The sequence below is a fragment of the Aspergillus tubingensis genome (genome assembly GCF_013340325.1).
Source record: "Aspergillus tubingensis WU-2223L DNA, scaffold_6, whole genome shotgun sequence".
In the NCBI taxonomy this organism is placed as follows: Eukaryota; Fungi; Ascomycota; class Eurotiomycetes; order Eurotiales; family Aspergillaceae; genus Aspergillus; species Aspergillus tubingensis.
In genome coordinates this window covers 2283783-2300423 of record NW_023336280.1, presented here as the reverse complement: position 1 = coordinate 2300423, position 16641 = coordinate 2283783, and the positions used below count along the sequence as shown (strand labels likewise).

The 16641-nt window shown below is 50.5% G+C and overlaps 7 protein-coding genes and 1 non-coding gene across 8 annotated transcripts; 4 read left to right on the top strand and 4 right to left on the bottom strand.

Annotated features, from left to right (window-relative positions):
- Positions 1–340: 340 nt before the first annotated feature.
- Positions 341–1311, top strand: fma-AT (acetyltransferase fmaC; the record flags this gene model as incomplete). The annotated part of the gene is made up of 2 exons (XM_035499646.1): positions 341–451; positions 511–1311. The coding sequence occupies 2 exons, from the start codon at positions 341–343 to the stop codon at positions 1309–1311; spliced, it is 912 nt and encodes a 303-aa protein (XP_035355539.1).
- A 679-nt stretch (positions 1312–1990) lies between these two features.
- Positions 1991–3600, bottom strand: AtWU_04534 (cytochrome P450; the record flags this gene model as incomplete). Its single annotated transcript, XM_035499645.1, has 2 exons — positions 1991–3321; positions 3396–3600. The coding sequence occupies 2 exons, from the start codon at positions 3598–3600 to the stop codon at positions 1991–1993; spliced, it is 1536 nt and encodes a 511-aa protein (XP_035355538.1).
- Positions 3601–4031: 431 nt separating this feature from the next.
- Positions 4032–5401, bottom strand: AtWU_04533 (putative integral membrane protein; the record flags this gene model as incomplete). The annotated part of the gene is made up of 5 exons (XM_035499644.1): positions 4032–4485; positions 4536–4909; positions 4973–5049; positions 5124–5160; positions 5228–5401. The coding sequence occupies 5 exons, from the start codon at positions 5399–5401 to the stop codon at positions 4032–4034; spliced, it is 1116 nt and encodes a 371-aa protein (XP_035355537.1).
- Positions 5402–6338: 937 nt separating this feature from the next.
- Positions 6339–8137, top strand: AtWU_04532 (FAD-dependent oxidoreductase; the record flags this gene model as incomplete). Its single annotated transcript, XM_035499643.1, has 2 exons — positions 6339–6814; positions 6871–8137. 2 exons carry the CDS (start codon positions 6339–6341, stop codon positions 8135–8137), a joined length of 1743 nt encoding a protein of 580 aa, XP_035355536.1.
- A 447-nt stretch (positions 8138–8584) lies between these two features.
- Positions 8585–9778, top strand: AtWU_04531 (serine hydrolase domain-containing protein; the record flags this gene model as incomplete). Its single annotated transcript, XM_035499642.1, has 1 exon — positions 8585–9778. One exon carries the CDS (start codon positions 8585–8587, stop codon positions 9776–9778), a length of 1194 nt encoding a protein of 397 aa, XP_035355535.1.
- Positions 9779–10644: 866 nt separating this feature from the next.
- AtWU_t114 lies at positions 10645–10717 on the top strand. Its single transcript has one exon. It is a non-coding gene; the product is annotated as a tRNA-Lys (tRNA).
- A 391-nt stretch (positions 10718–11108) lies between these two features.
- Positions 11109–13241, bottom strand: yvc1 (putative potassium ion channel Yvc1; the record flags this gene model as incomplete). Its single annotated transcript, XM_035499641.1, has 5 exons — positions 11109–11542; positions 11592–11732; positions 11788–12722; positions 12779–13106; positions 13166–13241. 5 exons carry the CDS (start codon positions 13239–13241, stop codon positions 11109–11111), a joined length of 1914 nt encoding a protein of 637 aa, XP_035355534.1.
- A 774-nt stretch (positions 13242–14015) lies between these two features.
- Positions 14016–15145, bottom strand: AtWU_04529 (translation initiation factor eIF2 subunit alpha; the record flags this gene model as incomplete). Its single annotated transcript, XM_035499640.1, has 4 exons — positions 14016–14493; positions 14549–14756; positions 14826–14988; positions 15068–15145. The coding sequence occupies 4 exons, from the start codon at positions 15143–15145 to the stop codon at positions 14016–14018; spliced, it is 927 nt and encodes a 308-aa protein (XP_035355533.1).
- Between the last annotated feature and the right edge of the window lie 1496 nt (positions 15146–16641).

Here is a 16641-nt window from a genome sequence, read left to right as displayed (position 1 = left end):
ATGATAACGACCGTACAACACTTGTGCTAGCTTCTCCAACCATTGACAGTTGGTCTTGGTCTCCCCCGCATCTCCTAGTACCTTGGCTCACCCAATGGACCTATTGGATAGCACGCTATATTACACTGTCTCTGATACCATTATATCTCAATAATCTAAGGAAAAAAATACGCGAACTGACTAACTATTTAGAAAGCTCCATAGTTTACTAGTTGCTTACGACGTTTGTTTCCCTGGAGCAGAGCTCAAAGAGTCTGACCCTACGCCCATCATTCTCAAATAGAAGAATAACTCCCTCACCTTTCCCCATTGCCACGAAGAGCAAAATCAATAGCCCAGAATGACCCTAACAGAAGAATCCGTTTCCTTTCCCACGCTGGATGGCGTCACCCTCCGCGGCAGCCTGTATCCCGCGCCAACCCGCGGACCGGCCATCATCATGACCCCAGGAGTAAGCACTGATCTGCCCTGCCATCTGCCTTGCCTACGTGAACTAAGCCTATCCAAAAGTTCAACTCCCTCCCTAGCATGCTAGGCCTTCCGGACGTGGCGCACTACTTCCACCTGCACGGCTACACGGTGCTTCTCTACTCACCTCGCAACACCGGTGCCAGCGACGGCAGCCCGCGCCATGAGATCGACCCGTCCCAGCAGACTTCTGACTACAGCGACGCCATCAGCTTCTTGTCCACACTTGAACGGGTCAAGCCAGCAGAGATCTTCATCTGGGGTATCTCGTTCTCAGCCAGCGTGGCGCTGTGCACCGCGGCGCTGGACAAGCGCATCCGCGCCGTCATCGCCGTCGCACCGCTAACGGCCTTTACTCTCCCACCGGACAAGCAACCTCAAGTGCTGTCGCGGTGCATGCAGGATCGCACCGCCCAATTGCACGGGAATGAACCCTTCTACCTCCCCATGCTGCGCAAGGACGGCACCAACCCTGCCGGGTTCGGCACGGGCATCGATCGTGAGCGATACGGGCGCCTGGTCACCGCTGGCCGCGAGCTGGCCCCAGGACATGTCAATCGCACGACCATTCAGAGCTACTACAAGCTGATCATGTGGCAGCCGTTCCCTCTGTGGGAGACCATGGTGGCTCCCACGCCGTGTCTGTGGGTGATCCCCGAGCTGGATCAGCTAAGTCCGGCGGAGCGCCAACGACATTACTTCGACAAGATGAAAGGGGAATCCAAACAGATGTGGCTGCAAGAAGGTGTCGGGCATATGGATGTGGTTCAAGGGGAGCATTTGGAAGGGTTGATGGGGGTAATGTTCCGGTTCTTGGAGAATGTCATTCAGGGGACACTGTAAGGAAAAAATATGATTGATGATTCCCTTATCCTTAGGTAAGATAAAGCTAGTGTACTGCCCCTCCAGATGTAATAGTAACCGAAGACGGTATATATTCTAAATAGTATGATACCCAACTAACATTCGATGTGTAAATTGCGAGATGATCATTTGAAAGATATATAATCATAGTATAGGAAGCTGCACAGGAAGTCTATATTTGAAATAGAAAGTAAGAACGAGCTATTTGCTACCTCTTAATATCACTATGTAGCACTCTGTCAGTGACATTCAAGATTTGCATTCAGTTGTTGTTATCATCTTTAGAATAGAAAAATGAATGTTGATACCGATCTTTTTTATTTGTAAGGAAACACATATATCAACAAATCAAAGATACATCTGCAGCCTATCTTTATTATGAACTACTAATTTAACACAAATTAGCAGTACAAAATTTGACTACTTATCAAAAAACTCGAACTCAGCAACATGACGAAAAAGCCTGCCACAGAGCTGCCTGCCACAGTGGCTCACCTCAGGTGAAAAGGAAGATCGGTGGTTGGCTTGACGTTATGGACACGGGCATATATAGTGTAATTCTTCAAGTGTATCAATTCAGATTGACAAACATGGCCGAGGTCCTGGTTGATGATTGACAGTTATATGTATCCAGATATGTATATATTTGTATAGCAGTCTATTCTCTCACCCCCTTAACCTGCAATCGCACCCCCTTGCTGCCTGGTGCAACGTCCATTCCCACCATATCCCGATAGCAGTCTACATCCCGTCGCGTTGTCTCGTACAGCTCGAAGTCCAACCGCCGGAATAGCCCTGCCAGCATGATTGTCATCAACGCGTATGCCAGGTTGAACCCAATACACATGCGGGTGCCGCGGCCAAACGCCGTCAGGTAGCGGGACAAACTCTTCTGGCCATCCGGCCCGCGCGGATTGCCCAGCCAACGCTCAGGCCTGTAGGAAGTACTGTCCGGGAAGATAGCTTCATCGTTGTGGGTATGGTAAGTGTCCATGCTAACCATGACATGGGGTGGGATGGTCCAATTTTTGTACTGGATGGGTCCATCACGGGCAATACGCTGCGAGCGCATCGTGACGCCGTAGGAGAGGCGGATGCCCTCCTGTATGCAAGCGGACAGGTATGGGAGTCGCTCCAGCTCATTCAAGGGTAGCGGCTGCGCAGGGTCGGGCATGGCGGCCGTCAGCTCAGCCTGCAGACGCGCAAGGATCGGTGGGTTGGCCAAGATGTGGTAGACAGTCACCAAGTTGGCCATCTTGGTAGTTTCAATGCCAGCGCCCACGATACCGACGCCCTCATCGCGCAGGCGTGGAAATGAGGTCTCCTCGACGCGGTTGGCCAGCTCCGCCGAATGCAGCATCTCAAAAAAGACGGTGCCACGCTGGTTGAGGTCATGGCGCCCTCGCATATGGTTGTCGCGCACCTGACGGACATGTTCGCTAATCTCCTCCTTGAAGCGTGCGATCGCTTTCATGTCAGGATTGATCAGGCCGACCACCGACGGTGGTAAGGACTGCGCCAGCGCTCCAATAATGGGGAACTGCTGCGCAATATGCACAAAGTCCTTCAGCCCCTGAATCGCCCGTGTGAACGCTGAGGTGAAGTCAGGCCGCGACAGGAAGTTGTAGCTGCGGTTGAACGCGTAGGTCATGATTACGTCGGCCCCGTAGCTACTGAACAGGTCGTTGGTACAAACAATCCGATCTGTGCCCGCATACTCGGTAGCTAATCGGTGTGTGATGCGGTCCACGTGGGACTGAATCATAGGCGCTTGCTCATAGGTGCGCCGCTTGGAGAAGAAAGGAACGATGGCAGCCCGCCGGCGCTTGTGCAGATTGTGCTCCGGCGTTGAGAAGGAGGCCAACGGGCTACCAAAACGGTTCTGCACGTGCGGCGATTTGTCCAGCCCCCGTTGTGAGGTGTAAAGGGTCTCATAGTACTCTGAATCGTGGATGTGCAGCTCTGTGGGACTAATGCGCACAATAGGGCCTATATTATTGAGAATAGAAACAGTTGGACACAGTCTCTCGCAGACGAATAGTCCGAGGTCATGGGTTACTTACCATACTTGTCATGCAGCTCGCGGATGTGGAATGTGAATTGCCCTCCTCCTTTTTTGATTAACTCAAAGTAAGCCTCATACCATCCGGTGGCCGCAGCTAGTTTGGGCCCTGGGAAGGGAGCCAAAGGACTCCACCACAGACGATAAACTACCAGGCCGGTAATATAGAGCAGACAGCCGGTGACAGTTAGTGCCAAAAGGTTCATCTTGTGGATTTTCACAATGTAGGAGAGTGTAGGAGAAGGGGGAGGAGACGAAGACGCAGGAGAGTCACGTCGGTGGTTGAAGGTCTGGCAAAGTGAAAATGTCGGATGCGATCAACCTAATATTATAAGTTCATGGCCTACATCCAATTACCATACTAATGCAGGTCGTCCTAATCAAATACTAGTTCCATCCATCGTATATGGTATTCATTAGGTAAGCTTATCAATTACAAGATCGTCTATGTACCGTACTCTGAAATACAGATACAAGATACTAATTGTAAGATAATGGCGGATAGCGTGAGACATAAAGTAATACTATACTAATTATTATAAGGCTTACACTCCTCCTCATCACTGCCTCCACACAATGCAGTGTGACGGACCTAAGCCGAGCCGGCCTGCAGCGGACTAAAGCACACAGCCCTGGTTCAGTTACGCGATGGTTTCCGCCCCATTTCAATGTTCCAGGTATCGACCACGTAGATATTTTCCTCATCGGTCCTCGTCGCTGCTAGGTCGCCATGTTCGCTCGTCACCGTTGTCCGGTGCAGCTTCGATGTTGAGTCCATACTGGCATTGAGACGCTGAAAGTCCTTGTAGTTACGGGTGCTGGAAGCGGTCGTTGTATTGGGTTCGATGCTCGAGTGGTCAGCCGACTTACCCGTCGTGCTGCCGCCGCGCAGTCGGCGCACGCTGCTAGAGGAAGTGGCCAGGGTCGAAAATTTCTCCATTGCCGGTCGCAACGTAGGAAGACATGCAAGGATCGCTCCAAGCAGGGTCTCCAGGATCATGAATGTGCACAGCGTGGTGGTTGAGTAGGTCAAGTCTGTGCCCATCAAGTCATTGATGAGGGTGATACGGCAGATGGTGATGATGCAGATCCTACGTTTGATTAATCCACGTAAGATACGGCGAGAGGAAACCTGACTTACGCGATTCCCAGCGCGAACATGCACGATAAACTGATCTTCCGACGCAACTTCAACTGGAGCGTCCATAGGACTGGAATTGGTAGCAGGCCGACCATGACATCGAAGATCAGATTGGTGATGTGCAGTGACAAGTAGGCGCCTTCCTTGCTGCCACAGTGGCCCTTTGCCGTGGCATCCCAGTTCAGTTGAATCGGCTGGCAGAGAAGCAATGAGGCGAGGATCACGCCAATGCACCAGATCACCTGCAAGGCGATCATGGCATAACAGCATCGGATGAAGGCCTTGCGCCGGAAGATGCTGATGTAGAGTAGGAGGATCGAGATCTTGACTCCACTGATGGCAACTCCCCAGATGGGTGAGATGGCAAGGTAGATCTGGGGTGTGACCATCACAGGTCAACCAGTGATCCAAGCTGAAGGATTGCTGATGGATCTCACCTTGGCAAACCTGACTAACTGCACCGTCGGATTTGACAGTTCAGTGATATGTTGACCGAGACCTCCCAAGACGGTGGCTGTGTGAAGGAAAATTGCCTTGTTAGATTCGAGTGCTGGAGGAGAGCATAGGAGTATAGGCATCCACCCGTACCTAGAATGAGACAGATCACTAGACCGGTTGAAAAGATCTAGATTGCCACAGGATGTCAGTATGCTTTGCTGGGCAATATGATGCAGTCTAGTCAAGGGACTTACCAAGGCGACCAGAATAGCGAAATCATGAGCCGCGGTGCTCACTCGCTTCAGTCGGTGTGAGTAGAAACGCAGCCCCACAGCAAGAATAGCCAGCACCTCGAGAACAAGCGAAACTACCACGGGGGCGACTGCCCGGGGGAAATCAGTCCATGAGGAAGGTGCAACAGCGGCCATGATTGCTTCTCTGCTTCTCGTCCCAAGTGTGTCTTGACAGAAAGACGAAGAACGTGGGGTGGACACGTCAAATATTCAGTAAGCAGTGGATCTAGAGGATTCAAATATCCGGCCTGGTCAGCCTTGGAAGGAAGTCCCGAAGGAAAATGTGAAGAAAGGTACCAAATGAGGGACAGGAGTGAGGGGGGCCGTTTGCACCGCGGGAGGGGCTGGTTGAAGCCTGGACGTTAGCCAAGTCAGCTCTAACTCTGACAGGGAGCCATATCGGGCCATAATATTATAGGAGGTGTATGGGGATGTGTGAGTGGTCAAGAGTGATTATGCATGATGAGGACTAGACAGGGACGGCACGTTGTCGGAGGTTACCATATGTGCATACATTGGGGGCTGTGTGCAGAATGGGACTGCCGTATTGGGGGCTGAATTGTCGGACGAGGTGGATGCAATGCAGGCCAGACCCTTATCTTCGAGGTAAGACTCATACACATGCCAAATCGATCCCCGGCTATGCAACGCAAATGAGCCTGTAGCCCGACAAGCTGACACCTGCCCTACGTTGCAAGTCATTTTCGCCCCCATACGCTAGTAGGGTCAGGGTCTGCAGCCTTGCTAGAATCCCCAGTATTTTTGGTATTTTTGGTATTATTTGTACTGTCAGTATCGTCAGTATCGTCAGTATCGTCAGTATCATCAGTATCGTCAGCAGTGGTCGGTCATATGGTAGTAGTACTTGTTATACCGCGAAATAATTGGTCAACATGTCAAGTGGCTCCAGGTTGGATGTCATTGACAAGAGGCAGGAACACGGCTTGGACTCGGCAAATAGTAGTAGTGCTAGGGTTGGTAGTATCGCTGAAACCACATAAATACAGAGTCATGAGAAGCAACCCTCTGTCAAAGCATCCTTCCTCTACCCCCAAGCCCTCCTCCTATCGCCATGGTCCGTTCCCTTCACTGGCTAGCCACTTCGGCTGGGCTGGCTTTGTTGCCCTTCAGTCAAGCCATTCCCGCTCAAGTTCAGGGGTCTTCGACATGTCGCTACCTCCCGGGCGACTCCGAATGGCCATCGGCTGCGGACTGGCACCAGTTGAATACCACTGTGGGCGGCCGACTCAGCGCGACGGTTCCTTTGGGGGCGCCTTGTCATGAACCACATTATGATGCTGCCCAGTGCGCGTACTTGGCGGCCGAGTGGATCTATCCGGAGCTGCACGCAAATTCCTCCTCCTCTTTCAGCAATCCTTATTTTCAAAATCAGAGTTGTGATCCCTTTACCTCCAAAACGAGTCCCTGCCTTTTGGGTAACTACCCGGACTATACCATCGATGTCCGCGGTGCCGCTGATGCAGCGGCCGGGGTCACGTTTGCTCGCGAGCATAACATCCGGCTGGTAATCAAGAACACCGGTCATGAGTAGGTTCTTCCCTTCTGATTTGAATGTGTGACGGACATTAACTCCATGCCAATAGTCTTTTGGGTCGATCTTCTGGTAAAGGTTCCCTTGGTCTATGGACTCATCACATGAAGAACATTTCTATCCTGGACTATCACCACCCACGCTACACCGGGAAGGCCATGAAGATGGGGGCGGGAGTGCAAGGTTTTGATGCCTATGCAGCAGCTCACAAGGCAGGCCTTCGTGTGGTTGGTGGAACGTGCTCCACGGTGGGACTGGCAGGAGGATATACGCAAGGCGGCGGACACTCGATGCTTTCCACCCTGTACGGACTGAGCGCGGACCAGGTGCTGGAATGGGAGGTGGTCCTGGCAGACGGACGGCACGTCGTCGCCACGCCAACTGACTACCCTGATCTCTACTGGGCCCTCTCTGGGGGCGGTGGGGGCACCTACGCGGTGGTCCTTTCCATGACAGTCAAAGCCCACGCCGATGGGATCGTGACAGGGGCCAGCGTGACGGTGACACAGACCAACTCCAGCGATGCTTTCTGGGAGGCTGTCACTGCCTTTCACACTGCAATGCCTGCGTGGATCGCAAAGGGAGCAGCCACCGCCTATGTGATCATGGACGGCAGCCTGTATCTTATGCCGGCGACATTTCCGGGCTACAACGCAAGCGAGGTAAACGGCTTCATGCAGCCATTTGTGGCCCAGCTGCAGCGGCTAGCCGTCAACTACACGATTTCGGTGAACTCCTTTGATAATTACTACACCTTCTTCGACACCTTCTTTGGCCCCTTACCCGATGGCTCCTACACCAATGCACAGGTCCAGGGCGGCCGGCTGATTCCACGCGAGGTGCTAATGTCGGCGGACTCCAACCGCGCCCTGACGGCGGCGCTGCGCGAGATCAGCTCCAACCGGGCATTCCGAATCATTGGCGTGGGCACAGACGTATCGCGTGGAGGCGATGTACCCAACGCGGTCTTCCCCGGCTGGCGCAAGGCCATTACCTGGATCGAATTAACAGCCGACTGGGACTTTACGCAGAGCTATGCCACCAACGTCGCAAACGAGACGCTGATCACAAACCATTACGATCCGCTGCTGACGCAGGTGACGGGTCTGGCGAACAGCAGTGGGGCATACCTAAACGAGGGCGACTTCCAGCAGAAGGACTTCCAGACACAATTCTTTGGGGGCAATTATGCCTCGCTAAAGCAGGTTAAACGCCGATACGACCCCGAGGGGGTGTTCTATGGCACCGCCCTGGTAGGCAGTGATGATTGGGAGGTCGCCAGTGATGGGCGCTTGTGCCGGAGTAGCGAAAATAACTGAGAGATGGATAGGTTACCTTGTAATCACCATATGATGCTAATAGCCTAATAGACCTAATGCAGTGGGGTGATGATATGATATAGTATTTATCTACCAGTCAAAATAGATCTCTGCGGCGGTCCCTTCCGCTAGCCAAAATACAATACAATTCAATACCACCCGTACAGATAATACGAGCCCTATGTATGCCCTCTGTATCCGCCCCCAAAACCCCAAGAATCACTAGTAATAAGTATCACCTAACAGTCAACTCTCCGATGCAGTGAAGAGGGGCTAAGTACAAGTGGGCCGCGAAATTGAATCTCACCCAGGGTCTCAATACTAATCCTTCGATCTAGTAATCATTCCTCGGTTCGCAGTTTATTTTACTTTATTTGATCCAAGTGTTGTCCACCCATCTCACATCCACACTACAAGAAGAAAAGTTATCTACCAATACTACAGCAGATGTCTCTCCCTCCTCTTATTCAGGGCCACTGTGCCCCTCCCTTCTCGCCCCTCCGCAATACCCTGACTGAGAATCTGCAAGCCGGGGAGGAGCTAGGTTTCAGCCTCAGCGTGACCGTCGGCAACGAAACGGTGGTCGATCTCTGGGGCGGATATGCGGACGCTGCGCGCACGCAGCCCTGGACTGCTAACACCGTCACGTGCATCTTCTCCAGCTCCAAAGTCATCACCAACCTGGCAGCAAACATGCTGATTGACAGGGGTCTGCTGGACCCTTCGGCGCCTGTGGCGCGCTATTGGCCCGAATTTGCCGCCAATGGCAAGGAAGCCATTCTCGTCAAGCATGTCCTGAGCCACACGGCGGGCCTGCCGGCTTGGGAGCTGCCCATCACGCTGGAGGAGATCTGCGACACCCCCGTGGCAACGGCGAAGCTGGCAGCGCAGCAACCGTGGTGGTCTCCGCCCGGTAGCCACCTGGGGTATCACCCGGCCACACAAGGCGTGCTGGTAGGCGAGCTGGTGCGCCGCATCACCGGCCAGTCGCTAGGGGCCTTCGTCCAGTCTGAAATTGCCGAGCCGTTGGGGGCCGACTATCGTCTAGGTGTACTCCCCGCCGATGAGGAAGGGGACCCCGCCCGTGTTGCTGAGATGGTACCGCAGCCGCAGATGCTTTCACTCGAGGGACTGGACCCGGCCAGCATTATGATGCGCACAACCATGGGGAGCCCCATCCCGCCCCAAGCTGTCAACGGGGCAGGTGCGCCGCTGCGTCGCACTGAACTGGGCGGTACCAATGGCTTCTCCAACGCTCGCGCTATGGCTCGCATCGGCTCCATGGTCGTCAACGGAGGTGAGCTTGACGGAAAGCGATTCCTCTCCCCCGAGACTATCAATCGCATCCTGGAGCCACAAGTTGATGCCGTCGATTCGGTCATGGGCAAGCGAATGTCCTGGGGACTGGGCTGGGCACTTCCCACCTCGGGCAACTCCTACGACTTGGTCACTGATGGGCGCGTGGCTTACTGGGAAGGTTGGGGCGGGTCCATCTTGATCATGGACCTAGATCGAAAGATGTGTATTGCATATGCAATGAACAAGATGGGCGCCAGCTTGGAGGGCGATAGCCGTACCCAGGCCTATGTCAAGCAGATCTACCAAATTGCCCGTGACATGCAAGATACTAAGGAGGTATAAGACTTTGGTATGGATTTAATTTAATATGATATCTCTCTCTCCTTAGACTGGATATATCATCCAATTCCATCTAATAGCAGTATTTTCAAGCCACTGGAACTCTCTTCACCTTGTCAGTCATCAATAAAATGCCCAGAGAAGTGGATATTCCGTACTCTAGACTAGATAACTTTCATCCTGACCTGAAACTAAGTCTATATCTATAGATCACTATGAAACCTTCAAAATTTGACTATTATATTAATCGAATTACTAGCTAAATATATATAAGAAGCAGTTACTGTATTTTTCATATTCAATGCTCCCTTTGTATATACTTACATGATATAATCAAGCAGATTTTATATAATCCTAACCTACTTGGGGTGGAATACTGGAGGTACAGTACAGATATATAAGTAGTCTATATAGCCGGATTTCATAGTAAAGAAAATGTGATAGAATGGAGAGGTCCGTAGCAGTCAGAATAATTTGAAGTAGTGTATTAGAACCTACGTGGGGTGGTCTTGTAGATGGCGCGCAAGGGAGAGTGAAGTACAGAAAACCCTATCCCGAAATGATACATCAAGTAGCGGCTACAACAGCAGCACATGCAAGTACGCATGTCACAGAACCACCCTGCGACTCTATTTTCCAATTGCACCATCAGCTGTACTTACTGGGTGAGTGCATAAGCGGGGAAAAGAGAATGCGAGTATAAATATTGCCTGTACGGATATTAGGACGGAGAGAAGTACCAGCAACAATACCATGGCGTTTAGAAATATATACTTCAAACCGAAGGGTATCCCTAGAGTGGCAGGTGGGTCAGCATAATTTGTCGTTGTAATATGTAGCAATAGGAGCTGCCTTCTTTCACCGAACTAGCCCGGCTAGCTCAATCGGTAGAGCGTGAGACTCTTAATCTCAAGGCTGCGGGTTCGAGCCCCGCGTTGGGCTTTCTTTTTTGTTCCCACATGTCTACTTCAGGATTCGCATGGGATCTCTCTCTTTTCATTTTCTCCTTCATTTATTTTCTTTTATTAATTACCCATTACCATATGTTAATAATATAGGATTATTATCTGTTAACTGGAGACAGGTCCGCTATGATGAATCTTATTCTATTTACCACTTTTGGAAGCCACACCTTATGTCGGCGTCGACATACGACAGTTATAACTCCTGGTGCTCATGATACGTAGATGTAAGCATTGATATACATACCTAAAAATAATTTCGAGCAAAATACCAAAGGAAGATCACTGTCAACAATGCACAATACTTGGCGAAGCGTATAAATCATAAATACCAAGAACCAGAAAACAACTGGCCCTCCCTAAATGGACACTCATTCTGGATCCACAATGGTTGAGCTTGACTCCCCCATCATCATACTCCTTCCAGCCTTCTCCTCGGCCAAAACTCTGACTGTTTCGGTAAGCGAAATAACCTGCTCCTTCAGCCGCATAATCTCCAAGGTGGTGCCGTCCACTTGAATGTTTGGGGTAGATTCCCGTACGGTCTGAGTCCAGCTATCATCGAGATCAAAGTCAACTTCCTCGGCGGCGTGTTCCCATTCCTGCACGTCGTCGTCGTCCTCTTCACCGCGCCGACGGTTCCACCTAATGCGTCTTGCATCACGCACTTCGAAGAACGCTGTGATAACGAGGATGGGTGAGTATATAACGCCCATGATGACATCGTTGAGCTTGGCATAGTATTGCCTTGGTAGCCACCACTCAAACGGGAGCACTAAGAAGATGATCTCCAACAGATTGAATGCTAGTTTAGGCGTTAGTCGTAGCTATCAGAAATAGTGCGTTAAACATACGAGGTATGAAGACATTCTCATCCGGTGCGCGAACGAACTGCATGGTCTTCTGAGCGAAGATGGCCATGTACTCATCAATAGCATTTCCCGAGATATCCTCGTAAGCACTGTTGTAGAGTGCAATGAGAATGTTCAGCAGAACTGGAGTGGATTCAATTAGCTGCGCAACCAAACATTAAACTCGAGGAATACCCACTTGTCATTACAACAAAGTTGAAAACGTAGTAGAGGATAATTCCAAATGGAAAGGCAAAGTCCTCAAACGTGCTGAATTCTGGGCTCTGCATGACGCTGTTCGCCATTCCTTGCACAATGCCTCTCACAATGGGGGTATCATCATCCACTTGAGCCATGCCGATGAATGCCTGGAAAAAGCCTGCAAGAACGACGAAGAGAAGGGCGAAGAAGATCAAGCTTTCCTTCATCATGACTCTCAAGACCACAAACATGGCACCGAAAAAGCGGAAGGAATCGAGATAGAGCATCATACGCATCCAGAACATCGGCCCCGCAAATGCCAGAAAATTGTAGCTCAGTTCGTTCAGACTTTGTCTTTCTGCATCGTGAACAGATTGAGAATGCGCCAAGGCGGCCACGCGCAGAAAGAAAGACACGGCGAGGATTGCGTAGAGCGTTGAGTTGAAGGCATTCCAGAAGTCCAAGTAGTGCCAGCCGACTTTCCAGAGTTTGGAAACTTCGTCGCAGATGAAGGCAAGGGTCATCACATAGAGGATCCCCTCCACGGCATCTAGGTCACCGGTGGGATTTACTGTGTTGATAACCTGGGTGTAGAGTCCGAGATAAACGAGAGAGAAGAAAATCTGGCAAATGTTCTGATATAGAGGCGTCCTCATCCGATCTGGGTGGAAGTGAACTGCAAAACTTGTGTTGTCCCTCTCCAGGTAGGGAACGAAATTGGTTGGATTGCCCTCTTGCTGGCAGAACCATCCATTCCACAGGTATCTGATACACTTTTGATAACCCGAGGAGCCAATGACCCTCAAAGCATGTAGATCAACAGCGCGCTCGATGACATTAGCCGGCATGGCCTCTCCACCATCAATGAAAATCGAGTACCGCTTAAGGAGGACATTGATGAGTAGATTGTCCTGATCTTCCTCGGTTTCAATGCTATATCAGCTGGATCAGCAAAGTCTCCAGAATCATGCTACGGGAGGATGTATTACATTCTCTTCGCTATGACCTCACAAGCAAGGGCTCTGCGCTCATGTAAATCAGAATCCCAGAGCTCTTCCTGAGCCTGAAGCTTGAACCAACGCAGACAAACGAGGAGACAGAATGGAACGCAGGCCTGCAGGTCTTCGCCTCCTGCTAGACGGGCTGTCTGAATCACATTCCTTGTGATAACCCGACTATTCGGACTGACAATATCACTCTCATCTAGCTCGCAAGGGATGACTTGCTCCAGCTGGTACTTCAGACGAAGAGCGACTTTTGTCACCTCCTTAGAGGGTAGGGTAGAAGAGACCTGGTCATCTGTAAAGGCAGGAAGCACTATGAACCCTGTTAGCCGAGAGCATGTTGTAGAGCGGCTCCGCAACCAGATGACGTACATCGGTGTTGTTCCATATGCAGGCGGTGGCGGGTCCGCCCCGCATCGGTGTTGAAGATATCTCGCCAGTGGCCCATTTTGAAAGGCCCAAAGGAGTAGATCAGTTGCTAGGATAATAGAAACGATCAGATTTTCACAGGCGCTGAGGGAGGACTCAGGAGGGAGACTTCAGAGCTACGGTCTACTTAGTTAATGTAAGTCTTTCAGCCAGGCCGCGCGCCCCACTTCTTAGCCGCTCACCCAAACCACCAATGAAGGAGCCATCTTCAAGGTTCAAATCATACAAGCGGTCAGGATACGAGTGTTACTGAGCAGCAGAGCGAAATGATCGACCTGCTCCTTGCAATTAATCCGGAAGAGAAGAGCTTATACATCAGTGTCTGAAACGGCCACTGGGGTTGAACCGTTCGTTGATCAAAGAAGCTTATGTACATCAGAAAGAGAGGGCTCCTGTTGGGCCAAAGCCACTCACCAACAGAGAGTCAAGCAACATCCACTGATCAACAATACAAGGGACAATGTGCATGTCATTATCACCTTATGGGAAAGAAAGGCCTCTGGATGGGATGAGGCCCTTCCGATCGTCTTCATACCCCGCCGATGATCTCGATTTCACCCGTCGCACATCGCACATTAAACCGTACTTGCGTCTCATAAATCGTGTCATGTCCAGAAACTCTATTGAACTTTTTCTCCACACCCTACCCGACACACTTATATGATCGCCTTCAATCTTCAGTCTGCGATAACCCCACAACACCAGTTCGTGAAGCGCTCTGCTTGTTTCTCATGTCGCCGCCGAGGCGAACTCTCAAGCTTCACACGCTGTCGCTAAGCTCGCGGCGGGCAGTTTACTCAGGAACGCCCTCATCGCTCTCGGACATGCTCTCGTCACCGCTGACTTCCATGTTCTCACGCTCACGCTTCTCCATGAGCTCCTGGAGGGCAGCATCATCGTGCTCAGTAACAGCCTTGGGAGCCATCTTGACAATGCAACCACCGCCAGACTCCTTGATCTTGGCCTCAATCCTTTGAATAGCCTCCTCGAGCATTTGAATACCAATGGCCTTGTCCAAGCACTGGCTGGTCAAGACGTAAAGTGGCGGGGCAACCAACTTAACCTTGATCTGGGTCTCGGGGGTGTTGTGGGCCTCGGCGGTGCGCAGGGCCTCCTTGACCGCATCGATACCGTCGTAACCGAAGCAAGTAACCTCAATATCGGCACGGACCTTGGTCGGGTGAGGAGTAAGTCTCTTGCTGATGTAGTGCGTCAACTCCTTCTTCACGTTCTCGTTAGGGAATTCAACCTCGTTCCACACGTCGGGGTTCCTGTGATGATATGAGTATGATGATTCGTGACAGTCTTGAGTCCAGTGGTCCTTACGTGATGGAGATCTTGAACGCATCGTGGGAGTGTCCATATTTGCGGTTCAAGGGCCATCCGATCTGCTGGTATAGGGTCTCAAGAGGGGTCTGAGTGGCCTCGGCAACGTGGCGCATGATGGAGTGGACAGCCTTGCTCTTGTTGTATCTTTCCTCACACTTGACAACATCTTCGGGAGAAACTCGACGCTTGGAAAGATCGATATAACCTAAATACGTAGAAGAATACGAGTTAGTAAGTTGATGCTGATGTTGTCATCCAGAGGACTCGGACTTGCCCTTCTCCTTGTCCACACGAAGCACGATGACGACCTCGTTACGGCCGATACGAATAAGCTTCTGGATACTGCGGATACGTCTGCGCGACAATTCGGAGAGCAGAATCATGCCGTCGATGTTGTCATACTCGAGGAGCTTAACGTATGCGCCCATTTCGGCGATCTGTGAGGGGTTGAGAGACGAGTGTTAGACAGCGTTTTTGAACCCCGAAAAGAACCAAATGACCTGTAGCAATGCATACCTGCTTCACGTTGACCATGACATAGCTGTCAACCTCCGGATACTTCTCCTCGTAGAAACGGCAATTTGTCAACGACATTTTCGGCGGGGTTGCGCCTTTGCTAGGCAAAGCTTCGGAACTGTTCAAGAGTTGATGGAAGGCTGGAAATCGATAAGGTATCCGAGACAAGGTGGCCTCGAAATAGTACCTGCGTAAGAGTGCCCGAAAGGATGTGAGGGAGTTGTGAGGTTGGAATGAAGACTGCCACTATTGGGGATCACAAAGCACAATTCGAAAAACCCACTTTCGGCCTCGCGGTTGAGTCATCACGTGCAGGGCTCAAAAGCCTCACCGCCCGGCAAAATGCGATAATGCATTGATAGGCCTATCCGTCTCCGCAGACTTAAGGTTAGAATGTGTATTGTCCCGACAAGACTAAAAGTAATTCTATCGCTAAGATATTCAACAACATTATCATGGAATTTTTATGGCAACTGCAGCGAAAACTGTGCCCGAGCAAACAGTATTGCACAATTGTCTTGACCCTTTGTCTCCGTACGCCTGTTTAATGAATGGCTTAATAGTGCAATATCCCTCCAAGACTAGCGCTACGAGATGCTTTCTATTTGTATATAGAATATCTGATTGAACCTCTCAAAGTGCAGCTCATCCATTCCTGTCAAGCAGCTTAGACTAGTGGTTTCGTGGATATTGGCACGAGTCCAAAATTTGTAGCTCTTCTTATTGACCAGACATATCATGCTGGGATAGGAGGAGTACTTGCATAAAAGTGGAGTATTGCGCAAAATGCTACTCAAATATCCCGTGCTATCTGAACTTTGCTTACACAGACTCAGCACTGAAGGTTGCTATTGATGAAAGCCATGGTCTTAGGAGGAAGACAGCATACGCTGAAGCAAACCAGTATGGAGGTGATCCCTGCTTCCACCCCCGAGCTGAAAAGGTTGTAGAAGTAAGATAGGTCAGCTTACAGATTGATGTCACACTGTGAAACATATCACTAGAGTATTCAATGAAAATGGTTCGTGAGATTTCAGAGATGCCTAAGCATGGCGCTTATGGTTGAATAGTATATCTATTTGGAAGACGCAAACGGCGTACCTAAGGCCATCATCTCCCAGTAAAGATAGTCGTCTCAGAAAACAATGTATAGATGTTTTCATTATCTTCCAGCGTAACACAGATAACCCCAAAACTTTGATGCTAATGCTACCAATATACCTGAACAAGTGACCATCTTGAAGTTCATTCTTTTGATTGAAGCAAGTGGTTAACTCTATATTCTGGCGTGATAGCATATCAAGAAAGTATGTGTGTACATGTAGAAAGAAAGCACCCAGGCTTCCAATCAAAGATCAACGATAGACGTGACAGTCAGTCATTGAATTTATAATCATACAACAGAAGCTGAGCTTTAGCTCAACCTCCAGGTTCAAAACACATCAAGATAGGAAACCCTGAAAGAAATCAGCAACCAATAGCCTTACCTGCCACTACAACTCTTTACGAAGCCGAGGAAACTGTTCATCTGACCGTGTCAAACAAGCATACCCAGACCCCGAACATTAGGCTGG